We start from the raw sequence: 24,025 nt of genomic DNA on the forward strand, positions 1-24,025 counted from the left end.
TATTTCTCAAATTTTCGTCAGTAGTATTTTTTGTTTAAAAACGAGATTTAAATTAACTAGAAGCATTAACAACCAATTTAGGAAAGAAATAAAAGTTTATTTAAAAATCAAAGACGTGAATTCCTTTAAAATCAATTTAAATTCGGAAATCTGTCCGAAATTATACGCCGATAACAAAGCAGGTTACATATGTATTAACGGGCCTCATAGTAGGCCTACTTTTCATAAAATTACCAAACACCTTTGCTGTACACTACAGTGTACACTGTACACTGTATACAGGAACGTAGCACACACTTTGCCAGCTATGTACTAAGTGTCAAAAAAATTGATTAGGAGCCGTAACTGGGTCCCAGAGCGACGATAATTTAGGCTTACGAAAGTCCTAATTTACCCATTCGTATAAATGTTCATGCAAATTGAAAGTTAAAGTACGTATGCTAAATTTTGGCGATAAATATAACGCAACACAGCCGAACTAATATATTTATATATAATTTAAACAAGGAAATGTTTGTCAGGAAATAAAAGTGTTTTAACTTTGAAATGTGATAATGAAAAAATCAAAGTTGTAAAACACCAATAAAATTGTAATTCGCACAACCATCTGATTATGGTCAAATCGCATGATTCGACGTTGATTTCAAGCGATACGTGACTTCAAAGAACCGACTTGCTTTTCTTCGAAATGATGTTTCACATGTTTAAAGTACGGAAGAGGCGATATGAAAGATCGTGCCATAAAAAACGCCGAGCACACTTGACTGAATTGGCAGGTGCGGCAAAACTCTTTCACTGCAAAGTATCAAAATAGCCTACATATATGTTTCCATACATATATAATATCATAACAAACATAAAAATGTAAAGAAGCCTGTACTACATGTCTATAAACGGCTTGTTTAATTAACGTTATTATGCTGCATAAATCCATTCTGAGCTATTTTACAAATTTTTTAGCTTTTTCGTGTGGAATTGCAATGTTTTTATTACTTGTTACAAAGTCAAGGTTCGGTTGTGGACTCAAAGTAAAAGTAAGGTAAGCTATGGCAATGTCATGTCCACCCTAACACTTAACTTACTTGTTTTATGTCGATAAAAATTGCATTTGCGCCGACAGAAACGAAGGCACCAATCGTTGTGCTTTAAACAAAAAAGAGTAATATTAAAAATCATTTAAAATAGTCGTTTAACGTTTATTAACAAATATTTTTATTACGTGTCCAGTTGAACCACTTAAGCCTAAGAGGAGCTAATGCAATGCCTGTCATCTCTTTGGCTATCCTTTAACAATAGGGCTACCATATTTTCAGCACTAAAAAAGAGAACATTTTTTGCCAGCAAGTAAAACGAAAGTAGGATTGTTTGAGTTAGATGATGTTGTAGCATCTTGCTCCATATTGGTAAACCCCGGTCATTCATTTGAAACCGTCTGGTCGATGTGACGCCAACCAACGCCTGCCTGTGCGTGTTATACAAAACTGTCATATGTTATTTAAGTGGTTTGCATGTATGTCAAATTAGCAGTTTTAATTGCTCAAAACTGTCCATCATGGAGTCAGATCGCGTAGCCTACGTTACAGAGGTAAATTATTTTACGTATATCGTAAGTACCAGTAAGTATACCGTTTCTCGTTTGTTTATTTGCAATAAATATTATTTTATTGTGGCTCGAACCCACAATTTACATTTCCTTGGTAGGTTAGTTGCAGGCTAAAGTTACAAAAACAGACACAAAAACAACAAATAAAATTTATCAGCCCATGTATAGCTTATTTTGCGGTTCCCATAACTTTTGCCAGTAAGGAATTTTAACGAGATCGTAAAATTGTTTTTGTCTAAATTTAAAGAATAATAAAGAAAAATGAAAGCATCCGCTGAGAACTAACTTTATGCTATATAGTATATACTATGGATTAACTAGACAAGCTTCTGTAAGAAATAACAACATAGCCTACCATACAGTAACACTCATAGTATAAGCCAGGCCTACAAAACTCACACCTTTAATTTGCTTTTATTTATTACTGGGCCATTTTACATATTACTGTGCCTTTTGTTGCAATTTTTCGGGCGCAATGTTTGCGCCCAACTAACTCGAAATGCGAAAAAATAAGACATTTGGGCATTTTTAAGCGTCCTCGGAGGACCATTCATTTTCCTTGAGAACAGAGGGCAAATCCTCCTAAAACAGGACATAGACCAGGGGCGGGCAACGTTCGGCCCGCGGGCCGCATGCGGCCCTTTGCCATTTTTTGTGCGGCCCTTCGCCTTCTTCCAGATATTTTTCCCTAAATAAGGGTATTTTGTGTGCACCAAAGTGGGAACTTTTGCTCTTTCAATTTCCTGTTTAAAAGTGCAATGTAACCCATAGCCTACACCGCTACACTAATGCAGTTGTTCAACTCGAATGGGAAGCATCTATTACAAAACAATCTTCATTCATAAAGTTTTACTTGCGTCACGTTGTTATGATAAAGAATTGTTTTGCAACAATTACAGTCGTCTGCTCCGACTTTTGCCGCGCATATTGACTGAGATGTTATGTTTAACAGCTGGTTTTGAACTATTGCTGTTAAATAGTTTGCGTCTATGCACATCTGGCCTGGAACCAAACATTGACAAGTTGGTTCAAAACATCCAACATCAGCCTTCTTACTAACTTCTATTTGAACATCCACATGTGTGTCTGCTATGATATTTCATACGCTTGTACCTGTGTTTTTCTAGTAAAAGCTGAAAATATCAATTAGTGTTCATTTGATGTGCGGCCCTCCTGTCAGCATTAAATTTCCTAACTGGCCCTTGTGTTAAAAAGATTGCCCGCCCCTGACATAGACCTATGGTGACCTATAGGCCTATATAACAACAGCTCTTCCATCTCTGTGCTGTGGCTCTCATGACCCAGAGAAGGCAAATTTAATTGGGAAAACTAAGTGTCGTATGCATCGAATTGTGTTTTATTCTGACGTTGGTGTTGTTCTTCTCTCGGTCTTATAGCTGGAGTCCTAAGTATGTGTATTGTGTATGTATAAAAATGATCATTATAACGATATTTATTGTTTGACCTAAAAAATCAACAAGTTCAACCTACAAAATTAAAATTTAACAAAAAAAGTTTTGACCTTTTACGAATGTAATGATTTAAACCAGTGGTCGGCAACCACCAGTCCGCGGATCGACAAGTTGGTACCATGTCCGTAGGTCTACAAATACTTATACTTTTATAATTTCTATTATATTAGGTTTTACTATGACGTAACTTTGTTGTCTTATTAAATTCTTCGGGACTTTGCAGCAAAACAAGCTCAAGGTTCTTTTTGAATTATTTTAAGTTGTAATAGTTTTTCACATATTATTTCAGCTTATAGCGGTCCGCGATGCAAAAAATGTTTCCGACCCCTGATTTAAACAACGCATTGTTGTATGATATACTACATTAGTGTCTCTGCGTGGCTACTCTAGCAAATAACCTAAGTATAGGGAACAAACTAATTGCAAATCACCACCAAAAAACACATTGCAATTACTGTTTAACACATTTATCCAAATCAGAGATACACAACTATCTGAAGCAAAACCGGTGCGAACTGAACCTAATGTAATAAACTTGGGCTGCGTATAGTTATCTCTACCGGCTCGGGTATACCATGTATTGCTCTAACGAAGACATAATACAGTTTAAATGTTGTTGGATGTAATTCAAACTAAATTTTAATAGAATTTGAATTAAACGATAATTTCAAAACGATCACGACATATTTTGTTAATGTTTTAAACGATGATTGGGCATTTCATAATGGATTTTGACAAATTTTGACCTAACGTGTAAATTTTGCTACACGTTTGTCCTTTGCTAAGACCAATAATTGAATGATCACATTTTACCAAGTTATGTAACACGACTGCTGTTGAAATGCAAAATACTAAAATTTTAACGTGCAACTGTAATCTGTAAAACATTACCGGTAGTTTAAATTACTCTGTAAGTTAGGTTTTTTTAAAAGTAAATAATGTGGTAAATAATCCTACTCACCTTTTTAGAAGCACAGTTCAACACGAACAAAACCAAACACAGTAAGATAATAATACGAGTATTCTTTACCATTCTTCAGTTTAGATTAAAACAACAACAAAAAATGGCGAAAATCAAGAGAAATGTAATACAACCTGCATATTTAAAAATAATTTGATATGGCTTAGAATTACGAAAAACAAAACTTAAATATTCTATCATCCAACAAATTTTCACAACTAATCACGGAGTACACTTATCGTTTTGCGCTTTCAAACCTACAAACATTAGTATATCCGGTACAAATCTTGGTTTTGTCAAGCGGGAAAAGATTAGATTAATTTACAAAAAGTTTTAACTATATATCAAGCAACATAAAATATAACAAATTTTGAAATACTGCGGTACGGTTTAAAACTTTTCTAATCTAACGGACTCTTGTATTACAAACGTGCCGTAACCGAAGTTGCTATTCAAAACTTTTACTGCTTGACGTGCAGGAAAAGACCTTCGTCAGAAACGACTTCCTTAGATTCAAAATAGGAAAAATAATACCATTCAAGTGTCATCGGAATATTCTTCGTTGGTATTTCGTCAGTGATTGCGCTTTATATTTTAAAGATTTGCACGTAAAATAATTTACTTGCTAATTTGTGCGTTTTTGTTATATTTTGGTTGAGATATTGCTTATACACGGATGAGTTTATCAATTTTATTACTTTAACGTTTCGTTTTAATGTCAATCTTTAACCTGCTCTAATAACGATTTGACTGGGACATACCATCATATCACACCTGAGCAAGCGTTTTCGTTAGCTTGATTTAACCAACATTCTAAAATAGGGATTAATCTAAATAAGGGGAGCAAATCGACACTAACATATCGACCGTTTATATTTCCAGGACGTACCATTTTGTTTTAATAGGATTTCCGGTATGGTCGATTTTTCTGTCCTTGTCTTGCTTGACATTAAATCCTAATTAGGACATCTTATTTCGTTAATAGGTAATATAGGTATATTACTATAAATATCGTTGTCCTACTTCAGCTGGGCTAGATCACAGTTTATGTTAATATGGATTCCATGGCATTATTACTATAATATTTTTGTTTTGAAACATACATGTGAGTCAATGAAACACCCTGTCACAACCTGCTCTACTATACAAATCGATTTATTGTATGTCAAATGACATTAACAATGTTTCCTAAATTTAGCGCCAGGTATATCGTAATAGTCGGCGCAGTCAATGATATCGAACAAAAGACGGATATTAGTGCCTATGTATCGTTTTCGAAATAAACCATGTACACATCGAACCCGGGTGTTACCTACTTTTGATGCAATTGTTTTTAGTCTACATTCAGTATTGGTCCAAAATTTATCGGTCGAAGATGGTCTTTATGAGCTTTTAAAAGTCTGACTGAGAAGCTGACAGCATACCCGTATTTACAGTATGTCGCTAAGCGTTTGTTAATACCCTTCTTTTCACCATGTCCTTTTTCCAAGTTTAAAAAGTATTTTGTATTTTTCTCGCCCAGCGAGCCCTACTTCGCGTTACGGCGCTTTTGGTTTGGCGCAGCATTAGTTGGTCGAGTTTCGATTTAGGTTTTTCGCGCAAGAGGCCTAATTCTGCTTCAGAATTATTTAAAGTAGCGTCTTGCGTCTCCCCAATAATTTTTTTCAAATCGTTTTGATTAATATTTAGCCTTCGTTTTAGTTCGGCTGCATATCTAATAGTTTCTCCTCAAGCCACTGCTTTCAAGGATTCTCATCTAACGTGAGAATCGGTTGAGCCAAAATAATTTTTATAATAAGTGATTACCGTTCTTTCTTTCCTTGTAACGCTGATCATTTAATAGCGATGTATTAAATTTTTCAGTAACCTCTGTCACATGGTGTGCTGGGTTTATGTCAACCCCTAGAGTTACCATACTATGGTCAGACATCATAGCGGACATCATATGCCTACATGTTCACCGTTTTCGACGAGAGTTCCGCCAATTAAAAAAAATCTAAGCGCGGTGATGGTTCTGAAAGCCTTGCGATTTTTTTAACGGTTGTAAAAAAACGTCTGTAAGTTTGTAATGTGTAATGTATTGCAAATGACTTTCTCTTGCTTTAATGTTTGTTATTTACGTTTTAGTGTAAAACATTGTCCAGAACTAGATTAAAGTCCACTCCCATGATTATTGGGGCATCGGAAAAGCTGTCAGTACGACGAATAAATTAATGAAAAATTCTGGATCGTCCTTATTCGGCGCGTAAACATTAGCAATTACTATTGGGGTTGCATTCATTGCAATTTTAACCATTAGGTATCGACCTTCTTGGTCTAGGCGTGTGTCAGAGACGGTATAGGGCGGTTTTGTCAATTAGTATCGCCACCCCTTTACTGCTTGAGGTGCCGTGTGCCCAAAACGCTTCCCTCCCTATTCCATACCCATAACTTTTCGTGCTTAATTGGCTTTAAAGGACCCTGAATTATGGGATAATACTAAACAAAAGCTGAATACAAAAAGGAACAAGAAGGTAACTGGTGTAGTCAAAGTAGTACGAGTTATCACCCTTTTTAAAATTGGCTACTATTTTATGTTATAGGTTTTACAAAATTTATCAGCAATTAGTAAGTAAATTAGTATCGATGTATGACGCAAAGCTTTCCATGCATTTCCACTAACCATAAAATCAGATTTTAACGCCCAGTAATACACCCGGTTAAAAGGGAACACCGTATCAACGTATTTGTAAGAAAAACTGCAAATGCAAGAAAAACATTTCTAAGCAAAAAACACTCAATTTTTTTGTCATTAAATAACAGATTCCCCTTCTTACGCGCCTGGTACTTGGCGTGTCTTGGGACCGCCCCGGCTGGTAGCAGCTCAATATACAAACAGGCAATTAAAGGGCAATTGGCGCATTATAGCAGCGTTACACGACATCCAGTTATGTACAGCATAAACGTTATTCGAAAAGTACACAGATTATAAATACTTAGCTTGTCTACGATATAAATGACTACCGGTTAGCCACAGTTTCTTACCATAACTTTACAAGCAAAGCATTTAGCGTGTTCTTACCGACAATGTAATGTCAAGCCCAGCAGTTTCAAGTGGTGCAGGTCTAGAATCCTATCACATTTATTTTAAAACTAACCAAACGAGTTGTTAGAGTTGAAAAGGAAAGCATAAATATGTAAGAATAAATATAACAATAATACTTGACCCATCCAAATCCAAATCCAAACGCTAACCCAAATATTATTATCAAAATAACTACCGGATGAAAATGTGGTAGGATTCTAGACCAGCGCCGTTTCAGTTGTCGTCATTTTTTTACATAAAAAATTTAGGCTATTACTTCCTGGAACAAGTGAAGTAATTTTTAACTTTTCTGTTTACAGACTACAAAATAAACCTTTCGTTAAAAAACACTGTCCTAAACTGGGCAAAATAACTGCTCTCCAACAAAACAGTAAATGTAACAATGACAATACGTAAGTCGTAATCAATGCGATTGTTTTGTTTTAAGGCAACCTAGCCGGCACCCGTAAAAAAAATATTGTAAGTAAATAAGTATCGAGAAATCTAACACTTTCTATCCCATCTTGTCAACAGGGGACGCTGTGTTGTTTTGCACAATGTGCGCAAAAACGTACACTCGAAAACGTGCAAAAATGTTGAGAATGTGCGGGCATTTTAAAATGGCTTTATGAAAGTACGCACTTTGTGGATTCAGGGTTGGGAAAAGAGTGTGGATATGGAGGGTGGGGGAAGAGTCAAAGGAACATTTAGAGAAGAGTGGGGAAAGAGTTCGAAGAAGAGTTGAGGGAAGAGTCGCAGAAAAAGTCTGAGGAACAGTGGGAGAAAGAATCGGAAAAGGGCTGGAGAAAGAGTTTAAGAAAAGTTCAGAGTAAAAACTAAAAAAAAAAAAAAATTTTTAGAGGAAGAAGTTAGAGAAAAAGTCGAGGCAAAGAGAATGATGGTTGCGAGAAGATTTAGAAATGAAGACTTCGAGGAAAATAGTTAGTGGAGAAGAGTAAACATATAACCTAAAAACTGTTTTGTGTCTGAAATAGGTCACTAAAGGAAAGGCGCGATCGCACTGTGACCATTTAATCACTAATCACGTGTTATCACCATTGGATAACCTTCCTCGCATATTTTACGTAACGAAAACCCGTGACATACGTCGATCGAAAATCACTAACAAACGTAAAACGTCAAATAAGTAATCCCGGTAGGCACCATACTGCATACAACGAAAGAAAATCCCGTTTGAAAAGTAAATTTGCTAATGTTTAAACCGCTGCAATAAACGCGATATTTTGCAAACTTAGTCCAAATGTTGCGTAGTTATACTCGGTTAGGATTGATGTACGTTGTCTATGTAAGTGTCTTAATAACTCATGAAAAAATGTTGAAAAACGCTGCAATAAACGCAATATTTTGCCAACTTAGGCTCCATTTACGTGGTTAAATAAACTGCAAAACTATTAAACATAAAAGTAGAAATTTTGCCACATAAAATTTTATTTGCACCAAGGCAATGTACTTGACTTGATTTTATTTATAAACGCGATATTTTGCGAACTCTTCCTAAATTTGGTTAAACGTAAGTCTTTACTTGGACCGTTGCACACGATCGTTAACATGAATTTAATTTTTATTAAGGGCAATATATCTAATTTGATTTTTTATGTCAACGCAGATAATTTCCGTTGAAATAAAGGTTTTGCGCGGTTACGTTAAGAGGTTTATGATATGTCGCGCGCGAGGCGATGGAGAATCGAGCACACGACGGGGGGTCGCCGGTCCTTACGTTAGTTAACGACGACGTTGCTCTGCCAGCGACAGACCGGGCGACCATGTTGCCACACACACACATATCTCACACGTCTCACAAATCTTTTCTTTTATTATGTAGATAAAGACGACGACTAAAGTCGTAAATTGACTAAACAATATAAGCCATTGACTTTATCGTAACCTCAGTATAACTTCAATATGGCCCCAATCTGGATTAGGCTATAGGCACTTTGGATTTTCTTTTAGGGGGTTGCAATTAGCTTGTGATTTAGGTGTGTTTCTCACTTAGACTTACTGATTAATTAAAAAATGTTGCATATTTACCACGTCTTAAAATTACCTTTAACTTTTTATTGGTGGAGTGGTTTTAACCTATCGCCACCATAAGGCATATTTTAATAGAGGCCACGGAGATTATAGCTTGCCACATCTATTTGTTGTTTTGTATAGAATTTAGAAAAAAGAAGCACAACTTTTTAATTAAGGTGTGAATAATAGTCGCTTTCCTCCCTCAAGCAAAAATGTTCCCGTCACAAAAGGAATTTTATATATTTTTTTATGGTTTAACTTACTGTTCCTAACCTATGAACATATGACTGCAGACTTTAGCGTAGAACGACAAATACACACACATACCAAACCGTATTTTTGTAAAATATATTTAAACCTTATTGTATACATATATATAATGTAATTTGGAAGGTTTATATTTTAGGGGGGTATTCGTGTGTTCGTTAGATTTTGCATACGTTACTTATCATGTTATAATTTCTCCACGCTACTCAAATGCTAAAATAATACATTTGATACAAGGTTGTGCATCGTCATAACCCGTTACTGCTAGAGTTAAATTTCGCATAGCTTAATATAATCATTGTAACCTGCATATTGCTTGTTTTCGTTGTCTGGAAACAGAAAGCGATGCGACATTCCATAATTGCGCTTTTGGTGGAAATAGATTTCTTTACAACGGACAAAAACTTAGTATTAATGGTTTATAAAAAAAGGGTATAAAAAATAAACAAGGTAGAAAAAAAATATTTTTTCGAGGAGGAATGGTATGGTCGCCTTCCGCCCGAAAAAACTCGCTATTTTGTGGAACTTACCACAGACTCCAGCACTTACTCTGGCTTAGCAAAAAATGACAACTCGGTTGTTTTCGATCATTACATAGCAATTGTGTATAATCGCGCAATACACAAGCAAATCGCACTTATTAAAAATAGAAGTACTGAAGTAAACCAAAAACTGCTGTTACGTAATAAAGAAGGTTGTGCAGCCACAAGACAAACGCATGCAACACATAAGCTAAACGCGCCAAACTTCGCCTGAGGCTAGTTTTTAGTATGTTTAACTTATAGGTTCGAAGGCAGACCTTTCATTCGTCAGCAAGACTGTGTCGAATGAATGTAAAACCGGCTTCTAGGAATGAAGGCGAGTCATCGCACATCGAGTAACTGCTGTGAGCTCTTGTCTAAAAAGGTCGGAATTCTTAAAGGGCCTATCAGGGGTTAGTTCTGCAAGGACAATAAATTAAACTCGACCGACACCAAAAAATTAAAAAACGGAGTTCCTTGGTATTCAGTTTAACCTTGAACGTCCTAGGGATACGGTTAAGTGAACTTACTTCATTGAAACTGAAGGTCAAAAAGTGTTCTACGCGATAATTTTTCGAGGCGATAAAAGCTGTAAGTTTGGCGCTATTATCGCCAAGAAAAACTTTGGCGAGAGCAGCTGTCTATTGTGGCCTAGAACAAAATATCAAAATTTTGAAAACTAGTCAGTTACATTTCAAATTGTTTTTCTATATGGCGTCATGCGGTAATTGAGTAACGCGTGTAGCTTTATGTGAAAATATCCCTAAAATATCCCTCGTACGAAATCACCCAGTTTAAATTATGTATCTGATTTAAAAGCACCGTTAAAATGCAAACATTCCAACGCTCGTCGACAAAGTAAGATATGAAAAAAAAATAGTTCCTAAACATAATATTGTTCACCGAACGAATAAGGTCATCAGCGGATATTACTCACACATAAATGTTTATCGAAAAAGGAAAAGCGCCGACTGAATGGTAACATCCACTTAAAGTATTTGTACTTCAATGGGCAGATATCTCCACATTCGTATCTTCCAAATTCATATTGATTCGGTATTTGTCGCCACGTCAGAATTTAGAGCTAATGAGCATTAATCGTAACTATCGCATATGTTTTTCATCTCCTACGACCTACACCAACTAGTTTTATATTACAACCAAGAAGTTCTCCTTCGTAGCGCGCTGATTCTTTTTATGATTGCGTGGCGATTTATTTCACGTTAAAGTAATCGAGGTACAGATTACTTTTAGTCACTATTTTACTATCAGCATCACAAACTAGCTGATTGACAAGTATAACTTAAGTCGTTTGAGATAAATGGCAATTACAATATTTTTTTATGAAACGCGTGTCAAGGTGTGTTTTAAATCAAGCTTAACATTGTCAAGGCATAAAATGGCTCTAAAGGTTTATAACACAAATAAAATTTTAACAACTATGAACTGGTTTACTGTTTGTATTTGTACATGGAATAGGTTTATGTTCTATAGTTTGTAAGATAATAACTTCGCGCTATATTATAAACGAAATAAGAACTAACGTTAAAGTACCAGTGTGAATAAAACGAACGTTGCGGATTTTAAAATCTTTGTTAATATGGTGAAATTATTCAGTGAGCGTTATTTGGCCTTATATTTATGTATATATGAACAGTGAACACCTCATAGCCTGAAATCATCGTCTTGCCGGCAGCCGTCACGCAATGTTATATCAACACGAATGACGTGTTCGCTCTAACACAGAGAGGGTTGCAATTTTCTTATCTTAAGAATCTTATCCGACTTAGTGGCAAACAGAAACGTTTTTTTACAATAACCGGGCTGATATACTTAGGCAGCGGATATTGCAAACCTCATCAAAACTATGAATTTTTAAGTTTCATGAGGTGTTTCTAAAGGATATTATTCAAATAAGTTTGCTTAATCAAGATGGTTGGTCAACCAAGGAAAGCTTATATTGGCAAATCTATCTTTCAGTGGTTATGGAAACGTTTTTTTCATATCGTTAATCAATATCTATATAAGTAAAAATAAATAAAATGGCCATTGTACTCGCGATACATTCTGTTTGATGGTAAAAAAAATACTACAGTCGATTGTGACCTTATATTGTTAGGCAAAACAATCTTGGTTACATATAGCAAACAAAGATTGCAGTTGCAATTAAACCCACAAATTTGTCTAAATTTTTTTTTCTAAATTTTATAGTTTGATAACCAAAAACATACAAGCTAAACAAATGTTTAGTAACATTCAAGATTTTTTTTCATTTTACGTCTCCCTTATTCCTAATTGATTTACCTTGGGCTGGGCTGTGGATTTTAACCTACTATATCCCGTATATTACACCTATCCCAATATTTGTGTTACACAAACTCAACCCAATCAATCATTTCACGCTATATGTAGCCTATGCCATTATACCCCAACGATCTACAGTGTGCAGCCCTATCGGTTCAACTTTTCGTTAAGTAGACGTCGGGAGAGTAGCCTTATTGGAGTGTCGAGTCCGACTCCAACCTAATAAACTGACATCGTCAAGTCCGGCTCCCACTTCGGTGATAAGGCTAAACTATTTTGCAATCGAAAATTTTATTTTACGTTCCAACCAATGTGGCAATGTAGATACGATGACACCGTAGCCTAATAAGACGAGTCGCGGTTGGTCAGGTGATTTTTTGCTAAGATGACACTGTACTTTATATGCTCTTCACATAGATGACGGAAGAAGTATATTAAATAAGGCTTAATTAAAACTTTCCTCGCTTTCCTAAATGCTCAATTCTCGGTCTGATTGACTCTTTGCCAGTTAACACTGCGACCATTTGTTTTAATTATTAACCATTCTAGATGTTAATCTTCAGATTGTATAGAAGCAAAAACCCTTGTGGAATCTAGTTGGAAAGTTATCCCACAAAGGATAGTCACAGTGGAAGGATCGAGGGCGAAGACTTCGCTTTTATTTTATTTTATATAGTTTAAATTTTTACTTGACGTATGAAAAAAACACCAAGAATAAAAAACATAAAAAAACGGTCGCTACTGTTATATGATAAAAAATTGCATAAGAGCACTTTTGGGAATAAACTATTTGACTATTCGTGTTCTTGTCGTTTTCACTCATGTAGTGTTTTTCTCCAGCTATAGTCAAATGTCCTTATTTCTAAGAAACGTGCTTATTTTAGAGTTGTGTGCATAGTTTGTCTTATTTTAGTTTTTAAAAGCGTTCTTTATCCATTCTTTTAACATTCACGGAGGAGTGAGAGACTTCATTTATTTATATTTACCAAGTTCTTCAACCCAGATTATAACAACAATGCCTTGCTTAAATTACATGATGATTGTGATTGTTTATTCTAAATCCACAACGTACATTTTAGCCCAGGGGTCGGGAACCTTTTTAGCTAAGGGAGCCATATAAGCCCAATATTCGTGGTTTTATTTCCATGAGAGCCATATAATAGTTTTTTAACATGTAGTTATATATAGAAAAAATACTTAAGTTAAGCAAGGCCGGTTATTTTGTTCTCATTTTAAGGACAGAACATGCTATGCACCAAGAATGAATTAGCTTAGTTTGCGCAACTTTGATTACGGGCTTCCGTTGAAATAATAGAGCCTTTTGGATATTAAGATATTCCTTCAAACGGTATAACAGTCTCGAAGAACAAATAGGATTCGCGTTCCCAACCCCTGTTGTAGCCTATAGAAGTGTGGTAGCTTACCGTACTTTAGCAATCAAGTAAACCTTCGGCTTGACGTGAGGAATGACATTTTTGTGTCAGTACAGACAAATGTTATTGAGATAAAAAGTCAGCATTAGCACATTTTTTGTATTAAATATGAAAATGAATTTTCTAATGTCAAACGAAATCGAAAGGAAAAGAGCTATACGATCATTGCTGTTATTGTAATTGTGAAATCAGCCCAGAGGCTATGGAAAACACAATTTTACTAAAAAAATGCTAGAAGCATTACAGTAAAATGCAAAAAATTTGCAAAAAATGTTCGCGCTTCGCGCGAGTCCTATTTGCCTTGCCCTTGGCCTTTACGTTTATTTGCGTTTTTGAGAGAGCTTCTTAGAGTTAAACCATAGGCGACGTGATGATAAAGGAAATTTATTAAGGCCCATCGAGAACTTATTGTGTTTGGTTTGGCCCGCGACTGTAAAAAGGTTGCCGACCCCTGGTTTAAAAGGTGTACAGGTGCGCTCTGACACAAAAAAGTTGACAAAGCTTGCATTAAATAAGGGTGGTTAACTTGCAAATTTCAACCAAATTAACGCATTTTTTTCGCGCTTCGCGCGATTAAGCTACGTTTTGCGCATACAAAAATATCTGTTTTTAAGTTTTTATTTTATTTTATAACGTTATTCCTGAAAGCTTGGATTTCACCCCAGGAATCCTGAATCTGCCCCTGGTCTTTAGTAGCGTGCTTATTTTTTGGTCTGAGCAGATGGTAACCCTGGCTATAGTAGCCTTTTCTCTTTTATTGTTTATTTCGTTACCTAATAACTAATTATTCCTTTAAAGTTATGTTATTTTCATTCTGCTGTAGATTAAAAAATGCTCTAGGTTGCGGTTTTATTATTTTTGAAAATTATTGCTCTTAATCGGGCCATTTTGCAACATTTAATTGAATTGTTTATGATTTTCTTTTATATTAATCACTTGAATTGAAAGCTCTAAAAATGACTCGGAATGTGACTTGATTCTGTATTGTTTGCCATAGAGATTTAATCGAATTAAATTAATTTACAAATGATTTTCTTGGAACTTGTACGGTAATTCTAAAATGTCTTGATTACAACACTGTAGTGTGCCGCATACTAAAAAAGTTTGAGCATTGTTGTTGCCAAGTCATTTTAAAAGTTTAAAATATAACAAGTCGGAATTTGAGCAAGCTATATTTGCTTTACGTGCAAAAATGGGATAAATGACCCAATTTTGATCAAGTAATTTGACTCAATTATTCAAGTCCAAGTCAAGTAATTTGTCCAAAAGTCAAGTCATTAACTTAAGTCATTACAACACTGATAAGAAACCACTGACTTACGTTCCAAAAATGAAACATCAATGTTAATAAACGACTGTTTGCAAAGAAACCTCTAGTATAGGTACAGTGCTGGTGTTGCCGTTGCGCTACGGCTAAACGTTTAGATTTATTTACGCGGTGTCACAGCTTAGTCAAACTGTGCAAGCATCTACGAACGCTGTAAGCATGTACAATTCGCCCTTATACAAACGCTGTACGCATGTACATTTCGCCCTATATATTTGAATGCTTGCATTGTAGCCTTAATCAGTGCTCCTCAACCGGTGTGCCATGGTATAAAAAAGACTTTTTTACTTCCGCTTTTTCCAAAGGCACTGTCTAAAACTTAGCACTAATAGTACTAAAAAAGTATAGTTCAGAGTTGGGCGGCCATTAGATTTTATGCAAAAATTCTGGTAAACTTACTTTTTTACCTCATTTTTTAAACTATGTTAGCTTCAATCGCAAAAAGTAATAATTTTGAATCAAACTCAACTACCAAGTCACGAGTCTAAGAATACAGACGCGGAACCCCGCAGAAATTATCCCTCCGCTCAAAATTCCATGTAAAATAATAGGCATTTTTAGCCTACTTATTATCCGCCTCGTTTCGCATTGAATTTTTTATTTTGGATGTTGTTGCACAAATTAATATTGGTTGATGTTCCAGAAGACTATTCGAAAGTATAAAATACAACAATCTCGTTAGTTTTATTTTCTTTATGCCATTTTTTTATTTTTTGATGTTAGAACTTAAAAGCCCTTATACTTTTATCTTATTTTCTTATCAGCCAACTTGAGGGGTAACCGAGGCAAGTCCATAGACTTTGAGAGATTTTTTAACAACCTGTAATAGCCTAAAATTATATAATAAGGAAATATGATAGGCCTACGTAAATTTTGCGCCTTTGGCGCATATATAACCTTTTATCTCAATTGGTTGTTAGTCCAATTTGGTGTTATGTGCCGACGTTAATATGATTCAAATTTCAGTCTGACTTTTGTAGTGCAGAAGACGGCGCACCCTTGACAGGAAAAATAATTATTAAGATGTCTATGAACACTTATCTGCACTTTGATCATAGAATACTAATCACAACTAGTATTCTATGCTCTGAGTGAAAATTTCAGTAATGCATCATTGAACAAGCAATGTCAAGTCTGTTCGAGACATATTTTAACAGACGTATCTCTGTTTATTGCAGCGAACAAATTGCCCGAAATGTGTGCACACCAAGTTAAAAACTGTTAGATCCATAACAAGGCTGCGAGACTTTTGCGTAATCTTTAATTTAATCATAATAATAATAAATGTATGCTCTTTAAAGTAAAAATTGTCGGGTAATATTATGTTTATTATTAATAATAAGTAATATTATGTTTTTTATTAATAATATCTTGACTCAACCAAACGCCACCCTAACCCAAACAATATGCGTTGTGGTATGCGGCATTTAAAGAAAGTTTTTTTTTATTAATGTTTACGTACATAAGTGAAAGAGCGCCCAAAACTTTTCCGGGGAACAGCACTTGCTAAATATGCATTTATACTGTTAGTTTTAACCTTGAACTTCAGTGTAAACTTCAGGTTTAATCAAGAAACTTTTTTTGTAATATAGATTTTGTAGTGTTAGTAAAACAGTAAAGCAAAAAAATTATGTTGCTGAATAAATTAAGCTTAGATAAGCTTGATGTTAAAGATAAACGTGTATTAATGAGAGTGGACTTCAACGTCCCTTTAAAAGATGGAAAAATCACCAATAACCAGCGGATTGTTGCTGCACTTCCGTCAATCAAGTATTGTTTGGAGAAGAGTGCTAAATCTGTTGTGCTTATGAGTCACTTGGGAAGGCCAGATGGAAGAAAGCAAGAGAAGTTTTCCCTTAGTCCAGTTGCAGCAGAGCTAAAGACTTTGCTTATGACCAATGTGACTTTTCTTGAAGACTGTGTTGGAGAAAAAGTGGAGGAAGCCTGCAGAAACCCTGAATGTGGATCTGTTATTTTGCTTGAAAATGTGAGATTTCATGTGGAGGAAGAAGGAAAGGGAATAAGTTCTGATGGCACTAAAGTAAAAGCTGATGCTGATAAGGTCGAAGCTTTTCGTCAGAGCCTATCAAAACTTGGTGATGTGTATGTGAACGATGCATTTGGCACAGTGCACAGGGCTCACAGCTCTATGGTGGGCGTACAACTTGATCAACGTGCTGCAGGATTCTTAGTAAAAAAGGAAATGGAATATTTCGCAAAGGCTCTTATGTCACCAGATAGCCCATTTCTTGCCATTCTTGGCGGTGCTAAAGTTAAGGACAAGATTCAGTTGATCCGTAACATGCTGGACAAAGTTAATGAGATGATTATTGTCGGAGGAATGGCATTCACCTTTCTAAAAGTTCTCAACGATATGAAGATTGGAAACTCTCTGTATGACGAAGAAGGTGCTAAGATTATTCAGGAGCTCATGGATAAAGCTAAACAAAAGAATGTCAAAATTCATCTTCCTGTTGACTTTGTTAACGGTGACAAATTTGCCGAGGATGCAGCAGTTGGCAATACCACCTTAGAACAAGGGATCCCTGATGGATGGATGGGTCTCGATGTTGGCCCAGAGAGCAGCAAAATCTTTGCAGATGTCATTCGGCGTGCAAAGTTGATTGTTTGGAATGGACCAGCTGGTGTTTTCGAGTATCCCAGCTTTGCAAGCGGCACAAAATCTCTAATGGATGAAGTGGTTGCCATTACTGCCAAGGGTTGCACTACGATCATAGGTGGGGGCGACACTGCCACTTGCTGCGCAAAGTGGGGTACTGAAGATAAAGTAAGCCATGTTAGCACTGGAGGTGGAGCAAGTTTGGAGCTTCTGGAAGGGAAAGATCTGCCTGGTTTGGTTGCATTATCTGACCTGCCAAAGCTATGACTCCTTCATAGTCATTCTTTTCATTTCTGAATAACATAGTTCCAAAAACTAACTAGTTTGATTTTGAAAAACATACTAGGAAACAAGTGTGACATTTTAATTGCTTTCTTTGTCAGTATTTAATTTGTATCTTACAAAAAATTAAGACAAATTTTCATACAAATCGATGGTTAGGATTATATTTTTCAATAAGTCTCAAGAATATTTTGTGTATGGATTTATCAAGTGACGCATACATAGTAGTGACAAACTTGTAAAAATTTAACATCTAAGCAGCTATAAACTATATAATTTTTTCACGCATAATTCTTCTCCTTTTTTGTAATTTATTTGCCAATCAAAAAGTTCAAACTATTGTGATATAATAATTTAACTATAAGCCAAATACTGTGAAATATATTTATGTTGTTCTTGTTATGCAGGTAAAAGTTGTGTCGTTCTATTACTATTGCTTATGTTTGATAACTGTTGACATATACATATCCATAATGCAAGAAGATTCTTCAAGCAATGTGTTGTTTGAATTTCTTCATGATGAGTTGGTATCCTACATTTATGAAACCGATGCAGACCTAAAGGTGTGCATTTGTGTATATTTATTTGTATATATCCATTGTTTCCACAGTTTTTTTCGAAATACCCTTCATCAAAGTTAATCCACAAGATTTGTTATTACCACTGCGTAATACTTTTTGAGCGCCATCAAACCTATTGCATAAAAATCTTGTTTGTGAATCAGATTTAATTATTTTAAAATATATTACATTTCAAAAAAATTATAAAACCTAAACATGTCATACAGTTATGAGAAACTTTATTTTAATAATTTGGAATTTCTGTTACAGACAAAACAGATATCTGTGCTGGAGTCTATGGGTTACCGAATTGGACAAAGTCTGGCAGAACAACTAACCAAGGACACTCCAAGGTTTAAAGACGAACTTGAAATTATGAAATTTGTCTGTCGAGATTTTTGGTGTGCTCTTTACCAGAAGCAAGTTGATAATCTGAGGACAAATCACCAGGTAAAAAAAATTGTATGACATATTACTATCCTCATCCTAATTTTTTTTAAATATAAAATATACATGATTTTGAAGCTATTTTTTATATTTATGTTAATTCTTCATTTTACAGCCTTTCTTTGAAATTTTCACCAGTAAAAAATATTTTATAGGGTGTTTATGTGTTACAAGACAACTGCTTTAAGCTTCTGAAAAGAATGTCTTCTGGAAAACAATACCTTGAATTTGCACCGAGGGTAAGCACAAAAGGCATCTTTTTATTTATTATTTTTAACTTTATAAAATCTTACATCTCAGCCATTTTGCATTCGTTATTTAAGGTGAACCAATATAAATAAAATTTGTTGATTACTTGTAAGATAACTGTAAACCGGTTCATTTTACAAACTCTTAGTTGTCATATAATTTAAACATTTAAATGCGTGATTTAAAATTTTGTTTGGGTGCATAGTGGTGCAAAGAAGTCAAATTGTAAAAGCTTTTGTAAAAAGCGTTGCAAAATACCAGAGAAATGTAAAAGTGGTAAACGTTATTAGTGCATTCTGCCCTGTATGTTTTCCATTCTTGTGCGTTTTGAAGGCTTTGCTTGATATGCCGTGAAGTTGCATAAGACGTGTGGGTAACATATTGAGTTCTTTTTTAATCTTATTTACGCCTTCGTGTTTCAGTTTCTGGCAGTGCCCTGCGGTTTTGTTCGAGGCGCTCTGTCTAACCTTGGGATGAACTGTATTGTCACAGCCGAGGCGATAAGCATGCCTGCCGTCAAGTTCCAGATTATGGTTCAACGATCCTGACCTTGACACAGAAGTCTACATGAGACAAACATGCACTGAATGATTCTGCAGTCATGAGCTTGGCATACATAGAACTGCCTTATGATGCGCACAATGGTATCTAAGTTGAATGCGCTCCATTCTCAAGAATAAAACAGCAGGCACGTGGCTGTTGGGCCATTTCACGATTAAATTTTGCAAACCTCCATCTTTGTTTAAAAACGCTGATTGATTAGATTATGACATTATCGCATAAAGAATTTGGTGAAAACTTTATCATTCGTCATGAAGCCTTTGTTGTTCCGACCACTGGCAATCTTCGTGACGAATATTGTGGACTTATTCTAAAACAAATTTCTGTTCTTGTCGTTTTGTTTCGAAAACGCATTTATAGTTGATTTACTTTGTGCAATATTTTTGACAGACCGGCATAAATTGAAAACTACATTTTTACAAGCGTTGTTGTGCTCCTTTTTAAATTTTACTTGTTTCCATGGTGTATTGCTTCTGCTGGCAACTTAAACGTAATAAAAGGCTTTTTTTGAGATTTATTTTTTTCTGTCTGGGAGCACAACTTTCTTTCTATTTCACCCTATCGCCCGGCATTTCCCCTATGAGAGGACAGTGTGAGCGACTTTGCTCTTTTTCTATCTTTAGGACCACTTGCCGGCGAACATATGCCGACAGGAGGACAAACTTTGCCTATTATTATAAGCAATATAGAGTACATGAAATCCCCCTAATGAAGCGATAAGAAATGCCTTTGGCCTCGCGGAGCGAACCGTAGGTAAAATTTTAAACAAAGCCATCAAGCTTTGGATGTTTTTGATCACTGTTACATGTTGTGCCATCCTTTTGTAAGTTTGGCCTGGTAACTCATTTTGAATAATGGTAGGTGTGCTCTAATGTAGCTAAATTTCGTCCTATTTCTTTTCCGAAACGAAAATGACAAACATATTGAGTAATTCAACAACTACGCAAACCAATTAAAGCAGTCAAACAATAATGTTGGGTTGTAAAATTAAAAGTGTTTCTAAAAAACTGGCGTGATGAGAGTTCATATTAGGATTCACCGACCCCAAATTAGTAAGAATCAGTTGAGAAATTCTAAACCTGAAAATATTTTTGTAGACCAGTGACAATTTGTAATTATTTTTTTAATTTATTTAAACAAAAGTCATTTATTGCTATAGTCCCGCTATAATGCGAATCCAATATTCTTGTTTGGGGGTTCAATCAGACCAGGTATGCGGATTCCGTTTAGCACAACGTAAGTTTCACTACAATCAAATAAATCTACTCTGCCAAGTCAAGCGTCCTATATATAGGCTATATGTGTGTAGCATCTTGCTCCATACTGTTACCGGGTCAAATCCCGGCTAATCGGCCATTCAGATGAAGCAGGCTGGCCGGTTGTGACGTCAACGTACGCCTGCCTGTGCGTGTAATTCAAACTGTCAGCAAATTGCTGGAAGCGTTTAGTCAATCGTCCGAAATTTCCTGTTTTCATTATTCGTGTTAAAGCCTGTTGTCACGAATTTAATTGCCGCCAGCTGGAATATTTTATATAAGCGAATTGCACTTATACCAAAAACAGCAGTTCCACTGTTCACTTAGCTGGGGTCAGATCGCTGCGTACCGTACACGGAGGTAATTTATTGTATGTATCGTAAGTACTTGTGTAAGTACTGTTTGTCGTTTGTTGGTTTAGTTGCAATAAATATCCTTTCATTGTGCTTAAAACCCACATGTGTGTGTCTGTGTGTGGGTGTGTGTGTTCAGTTTTAAATTAGGCAACCGGGTGGATTGTCATAGTAGGCCTACGGTACTCTGCAACAGGGATGCGGAGTCTGTTAAAAATAACCCGAGTCCCGATCTAGACCGGACTCTACAGCCTGTATTCCGCTAAATTACGTACGGTAACTAAAATAACGTGGATATTAAGCAATCCACTTATAGGGTTGTCATACAATTCATTCACTCACAATACATGGTTGGAAAATGTTCCACAATATGCTATTTCACCTTCACAATTCCAGTTGGGGGCCATATCTGCTTTAAATCTGGTACTGCGCATGCGCATGTCAGACTCGGGACTCGGGTAGTTTTACCCGAGTCCGACATTGACTCCGCAGCCCTGCTCTACAATATGGTTAGCTACAATACAGGCATATGGACCTATACCGATCTTTGACAAATACTTCAAGGCATTGAGTTTAAGCGTTTTTACCTACAGCCCAACCACAACGGATACTTGAACTATAGGGATCTTTTACAATATCGAAAAAAAAGGCGATACCAAATTAATATAGGAATTTCACATATGACTTTGAAATAAATGCAACATTTCTAAAGCAAAATTTAGCCTATAATTACAATAATGAACACTTTGAACGTTTTGATTCCATCCAAAGAGTTTTTAACTCTTTGTTCCATCTATTTATCTTGTGTTAGTATAGTAATGACGTCATTCGGTATTAAGTCGCGATACTTTTTGTCCATTCAACTTTCATAGGGTATAAAAAAGTAAATTTAATTCTCTGTAGTATCAGCAACGCGTTGGTATCAGCTAGGTGGCGGTCAAGACTCAAGAGGTAACCCAACACAATGTTTTCGTTTATACAGCTAAACAGTGTAACCGTAAATACAATAAAATTGTTATACGCTACAATAACGATAAGTTTGGTGTAAAAAGGCCCTTTTTTTAAAAGTAAATGAAACGAGTTTTAGTACTCAGCGGGTCAGTCCACTCAGCCAATCGTTTTCAGAACTGTTTGCATTAAGATGTCTGGTAACTATTACTTTGCTATAGTGGGCCACGGAGATAACCCTGTTTTTGAGATGGATTTTACGTCATCATCCCGTTCTACTGAGGCAAAGGTAAAGTCCTGTTATGACACACGAACAAACATTGCAGCTTATTATGTTATTCAGATTAAATTAGGGTGTACAACTTTATAGATTTCCAAACAGGCTAATTTAAATGTTTGTCGAAACAAATCAAAGTGACGGCTCACTTCATTTTGTTTTTTTACCAATTGGCCAAATCTAAAATTGTAACCAAAGCAGCTTTTTAAATGACATACAGCTAGTCTTGTTGTTAACATAACGAAAATGGGTCCCTTGCATACCACAGTGGCTACTAAATGTTTTAAATAAACCTCTTAAAGCAACAAAATCCATACCAACACATCAAAATAATTGACATTTTATTATAACTTGAGTATTTCTTTTAGGATTTCCGGGTACTCTTTTTACGAAAGGGTCAGCTATAGTTTTAAAAATAAAAACATGTAGAATAATAAGAATTCCCAATAACTTTATATGTATTTCTTTAATCAAAAGAATATTAAAACTAAATGTTTGCATCAATTGGTTACCTATGCTGCAGTCCACTTGTCTGTTGAGCGTATGTGGACACGGATATTATTTAAAGAACAAAACAATAATGAATGCAGCATAAAAAAGTTTGGCCTTACACTCCTATATATATTTATATTTTAAGAGAGATGATCACAAGCATTTGAATCAATTCATTGCCCATGCTGCACTTGACTTGGTTGATGAGTATATGTGGAGTACTAACACTATGTACCTAAAAACCGTTGACAAGTTCAATGAATGGTTTGTTATTTTTTATAATTATTTTTACAAAAGAAATACTTGTACTAAAATGTATTTTATTTATAGTTAATATATTTTGTGCTAGTAGGTTTATAAAGAATGTAGTTTTTGGAAGATAATTTTCCCAGTCCCTAAGCAGAGATTTCACTAAGTTGCACATGAAAAAAGTTTAGGAATTAATTTATACAGTAACATTTATTACAATGGCTATGCTTTAACAATAATGTAGCATCATATCAAATAAATTTAAGATGTTTGTATGTATATTTTTAAAGGTTTACCTCGGCATTTGTTACTGCAAGCAACATGCGTTTTATTATTTTGCACGACATCAAAAATGAAGATGGAATTAAATCTTTTTTTAGTGATGTATATGAAGTTTACATAAAGGTAATATTTTTATAGTAGAATGTTTATGATAATAAAAGGTAATTAACGAAATATAATTTGTTTGTGTCTTGTTTCAGCACTCTATGAATCCATTTTATGAATTAAACTCTCCCATCAAATCTCAAGCCTTCGAGAAGAAAGTTCTCTTTTATGGTAAACGATATTTGGCGGGCTGAACATCATGAACATTTTTCAAGTAATAGCTGGGCTTCATTCTGCCTTGTCAAGCAAAATTTGTGTTGTTTTTTTTGCATGACAGCTCTGTTATTATTACAGGTATATAATGTACCTCATTATAAATACTACTGAAAATATGATGACTAGGGCCTAGTAAATGAGC

General features: G+C 35.3%; 3 protein-coding genes and 1 long non-coding RNA gene across 7 annotated transcripts; 3 read left to right on the forward strand and 1 right to left on the reverse strand.

The window, feature by feature from the left end:
• Positions 1 to 448: 448 nt before the first annotated feature.
• LOC146136084 (uncharacterized) lies at positions 449 to 4,172 on the reverse strand. Its single transcript, XR_014501616.1, has 3 exons — positions 4,037 to 4,172; positions 1,083 to 1,143; positions 449 to 795 (listed from the first exon to the last, which is right to left on the reverse strand). It is a non-coding gene; the product is annotated as an uncharacterized LOC146136084 (long non-coding RNA).
• Positions 4,173 to 16,582: 12,410 nt separating this feature from the next.
• LOC146136085 (phosphoglycerate kinase-like) lies at positions 16,583 to 17,873 on the forward strand. Its single transcript, XM_083394967.1, has one exon. The coding sequence runs from the start codon at positions 16,617 to 16,619 to the stop codon at positions 17,871 to 17,873; it is 1,257 nt and encodes a 418-aa protein (XP_083251093.1). The 5' UTR covers positions 16,583 to 16,616.
• Positions 17,874 to 18,289: 416 nt separating this feature from the next.
• LOC146136086 (trafficking protein particle complex subunit 6b-like) lies at positions 18,290 to 20,201 on the forward strand. Of its 3 annotated transcripts, none has more exons than XM_083394969.1 (4): positions 18,290 to 18,463; positions 18,728 to 18,898; positions 19,051 to 19,134; positions 19,567 to 20,201. In XM_083394969.1, exons 1-4 carry the CDS (start codon positions 18,290 to 18,292, stop codon positions 19,690 to 19,692), a joined length of 555 nt encoding a protein of 184 aa, XP_083251095.1. In that variant the 3' UTR covers positions 19,693 to 20,201. The 3 variants fall into 3 exon arrangements, with proteins under 3 accessions (XP_083251095.1, XP_083251094.1, XP_083251096.1); XM_083394968.1 differs by having other exon boundaries at positions 18,290 to 18,451; positions 18,719 to 18,898; XM_083394970.1 differs by having other exon boundaries at positions 18,290 to 18,451.
• A 994-nt stretch (positions 20,202 to 21,195) lies between these two features.
• On the forward strand, positions 21,196 to 23,929 carry LOC146136087 (trafficking protein particle complex subunit 2-like). 2 transcript variants are annotated; one of them, XM_083395759.1, is made up of 5 exons: positions 21,196 to 21,219; positions 22,456 to 22,551; positions 23,177 to 23,295; positions 23,571 to 23,685; positions 23,763 to 23,929. In XM_083395759.1, the coding sequence occupies exons 2-5, from the start codon at positions 22,456 to 22,458 to the stop codon at positions 23,859 to 23,861; spliced, it is 429 nt and encodes a 142-aa protein (XP_083251885.1). In that variant the 5' UTR covers positions 21,196 to 21,219; the 3' UTR covers positions 23,862 to 23,929. The 2 variants fall into 2 exon arrangements, with proteins under 2 accessions (XP_083251885.1, XP_083251884.1); XM_083395758.1 differs by lacking the exon at positions 21,196 to 21,219 and having other exon boundaries at positions 22,302 to 22,551.
• The last annotated feature ends 96 nt before the right edge of the window (positions 23,930 to 24,025 follow it).

This window comes from Ascidiella aspersa, chromosome 8, assembly GCF_963924565.1.
Source record: "Ascidiella aspersa chromosome 8, kaAscAspe10.2, whole genome shotgun sequence".
In the NCBI taxonomy this organism is placed as follows: Eukaryota; Metazoa; Chordata; class Ascidiacea; order Phlebobranchia; family Ascidiidae; genus Ascidiella; species Ascidiella aspersa.

Excerpts from the sequence above, each read along its gene's own strand:
- LOC146136085 (XM_083394967.1), top strand. The coding sequence starts at position 16,617 with ATGTTGCTGAATAAATTAAGCTTAGATAAGCTTGATGTTAAAGATAAA.
- LOC146136086 (XM_083394969.1), top strand. The coding sequence starts at position 18,290 with ATGCAGGTAAAAGTTGTGTCGTTCTATTACTATTGCTTATGTTTGATA. Across the intron at positions 18,464-18,727 it reads ACCTAAAGGTGTGCATTTGT|ATATCTGTGCTGGAGTCTAT; the intron begins GTATATTTATTT and ends CAGACAAAACAG. Across the intron at positions 18,899-19,050 it reads ATCTGAGGACAAATCACCAG|GGTGTTTATGTGTTACAAGA; the intron begins GTAAAAAAAATT and ends AATATTTTATAG.
- LOC146136087 (XM_083395759.1), top strand. The coding sequence starts at position 22,456 with ATGTCTGGTAACTATTACTTTGCTATAGTGGGCCACGGAGATAACCCT. Across the intron at positions 22,552-23,176 it reads CCCGTTCTACTGAGGCAAAG|AGAGATGATCACAAGCATTT; the intron begins GTAAAGTCCTGT and ends TTATATTTTAAG. Across the intron at positions 23,296-23,570 it reads GTTGACAAGTTCAATGAATG|GTTTACCTCGGCATTTGTTA; the intron begins GTTTGTTATTTT and ends ATATTTTTAAAG.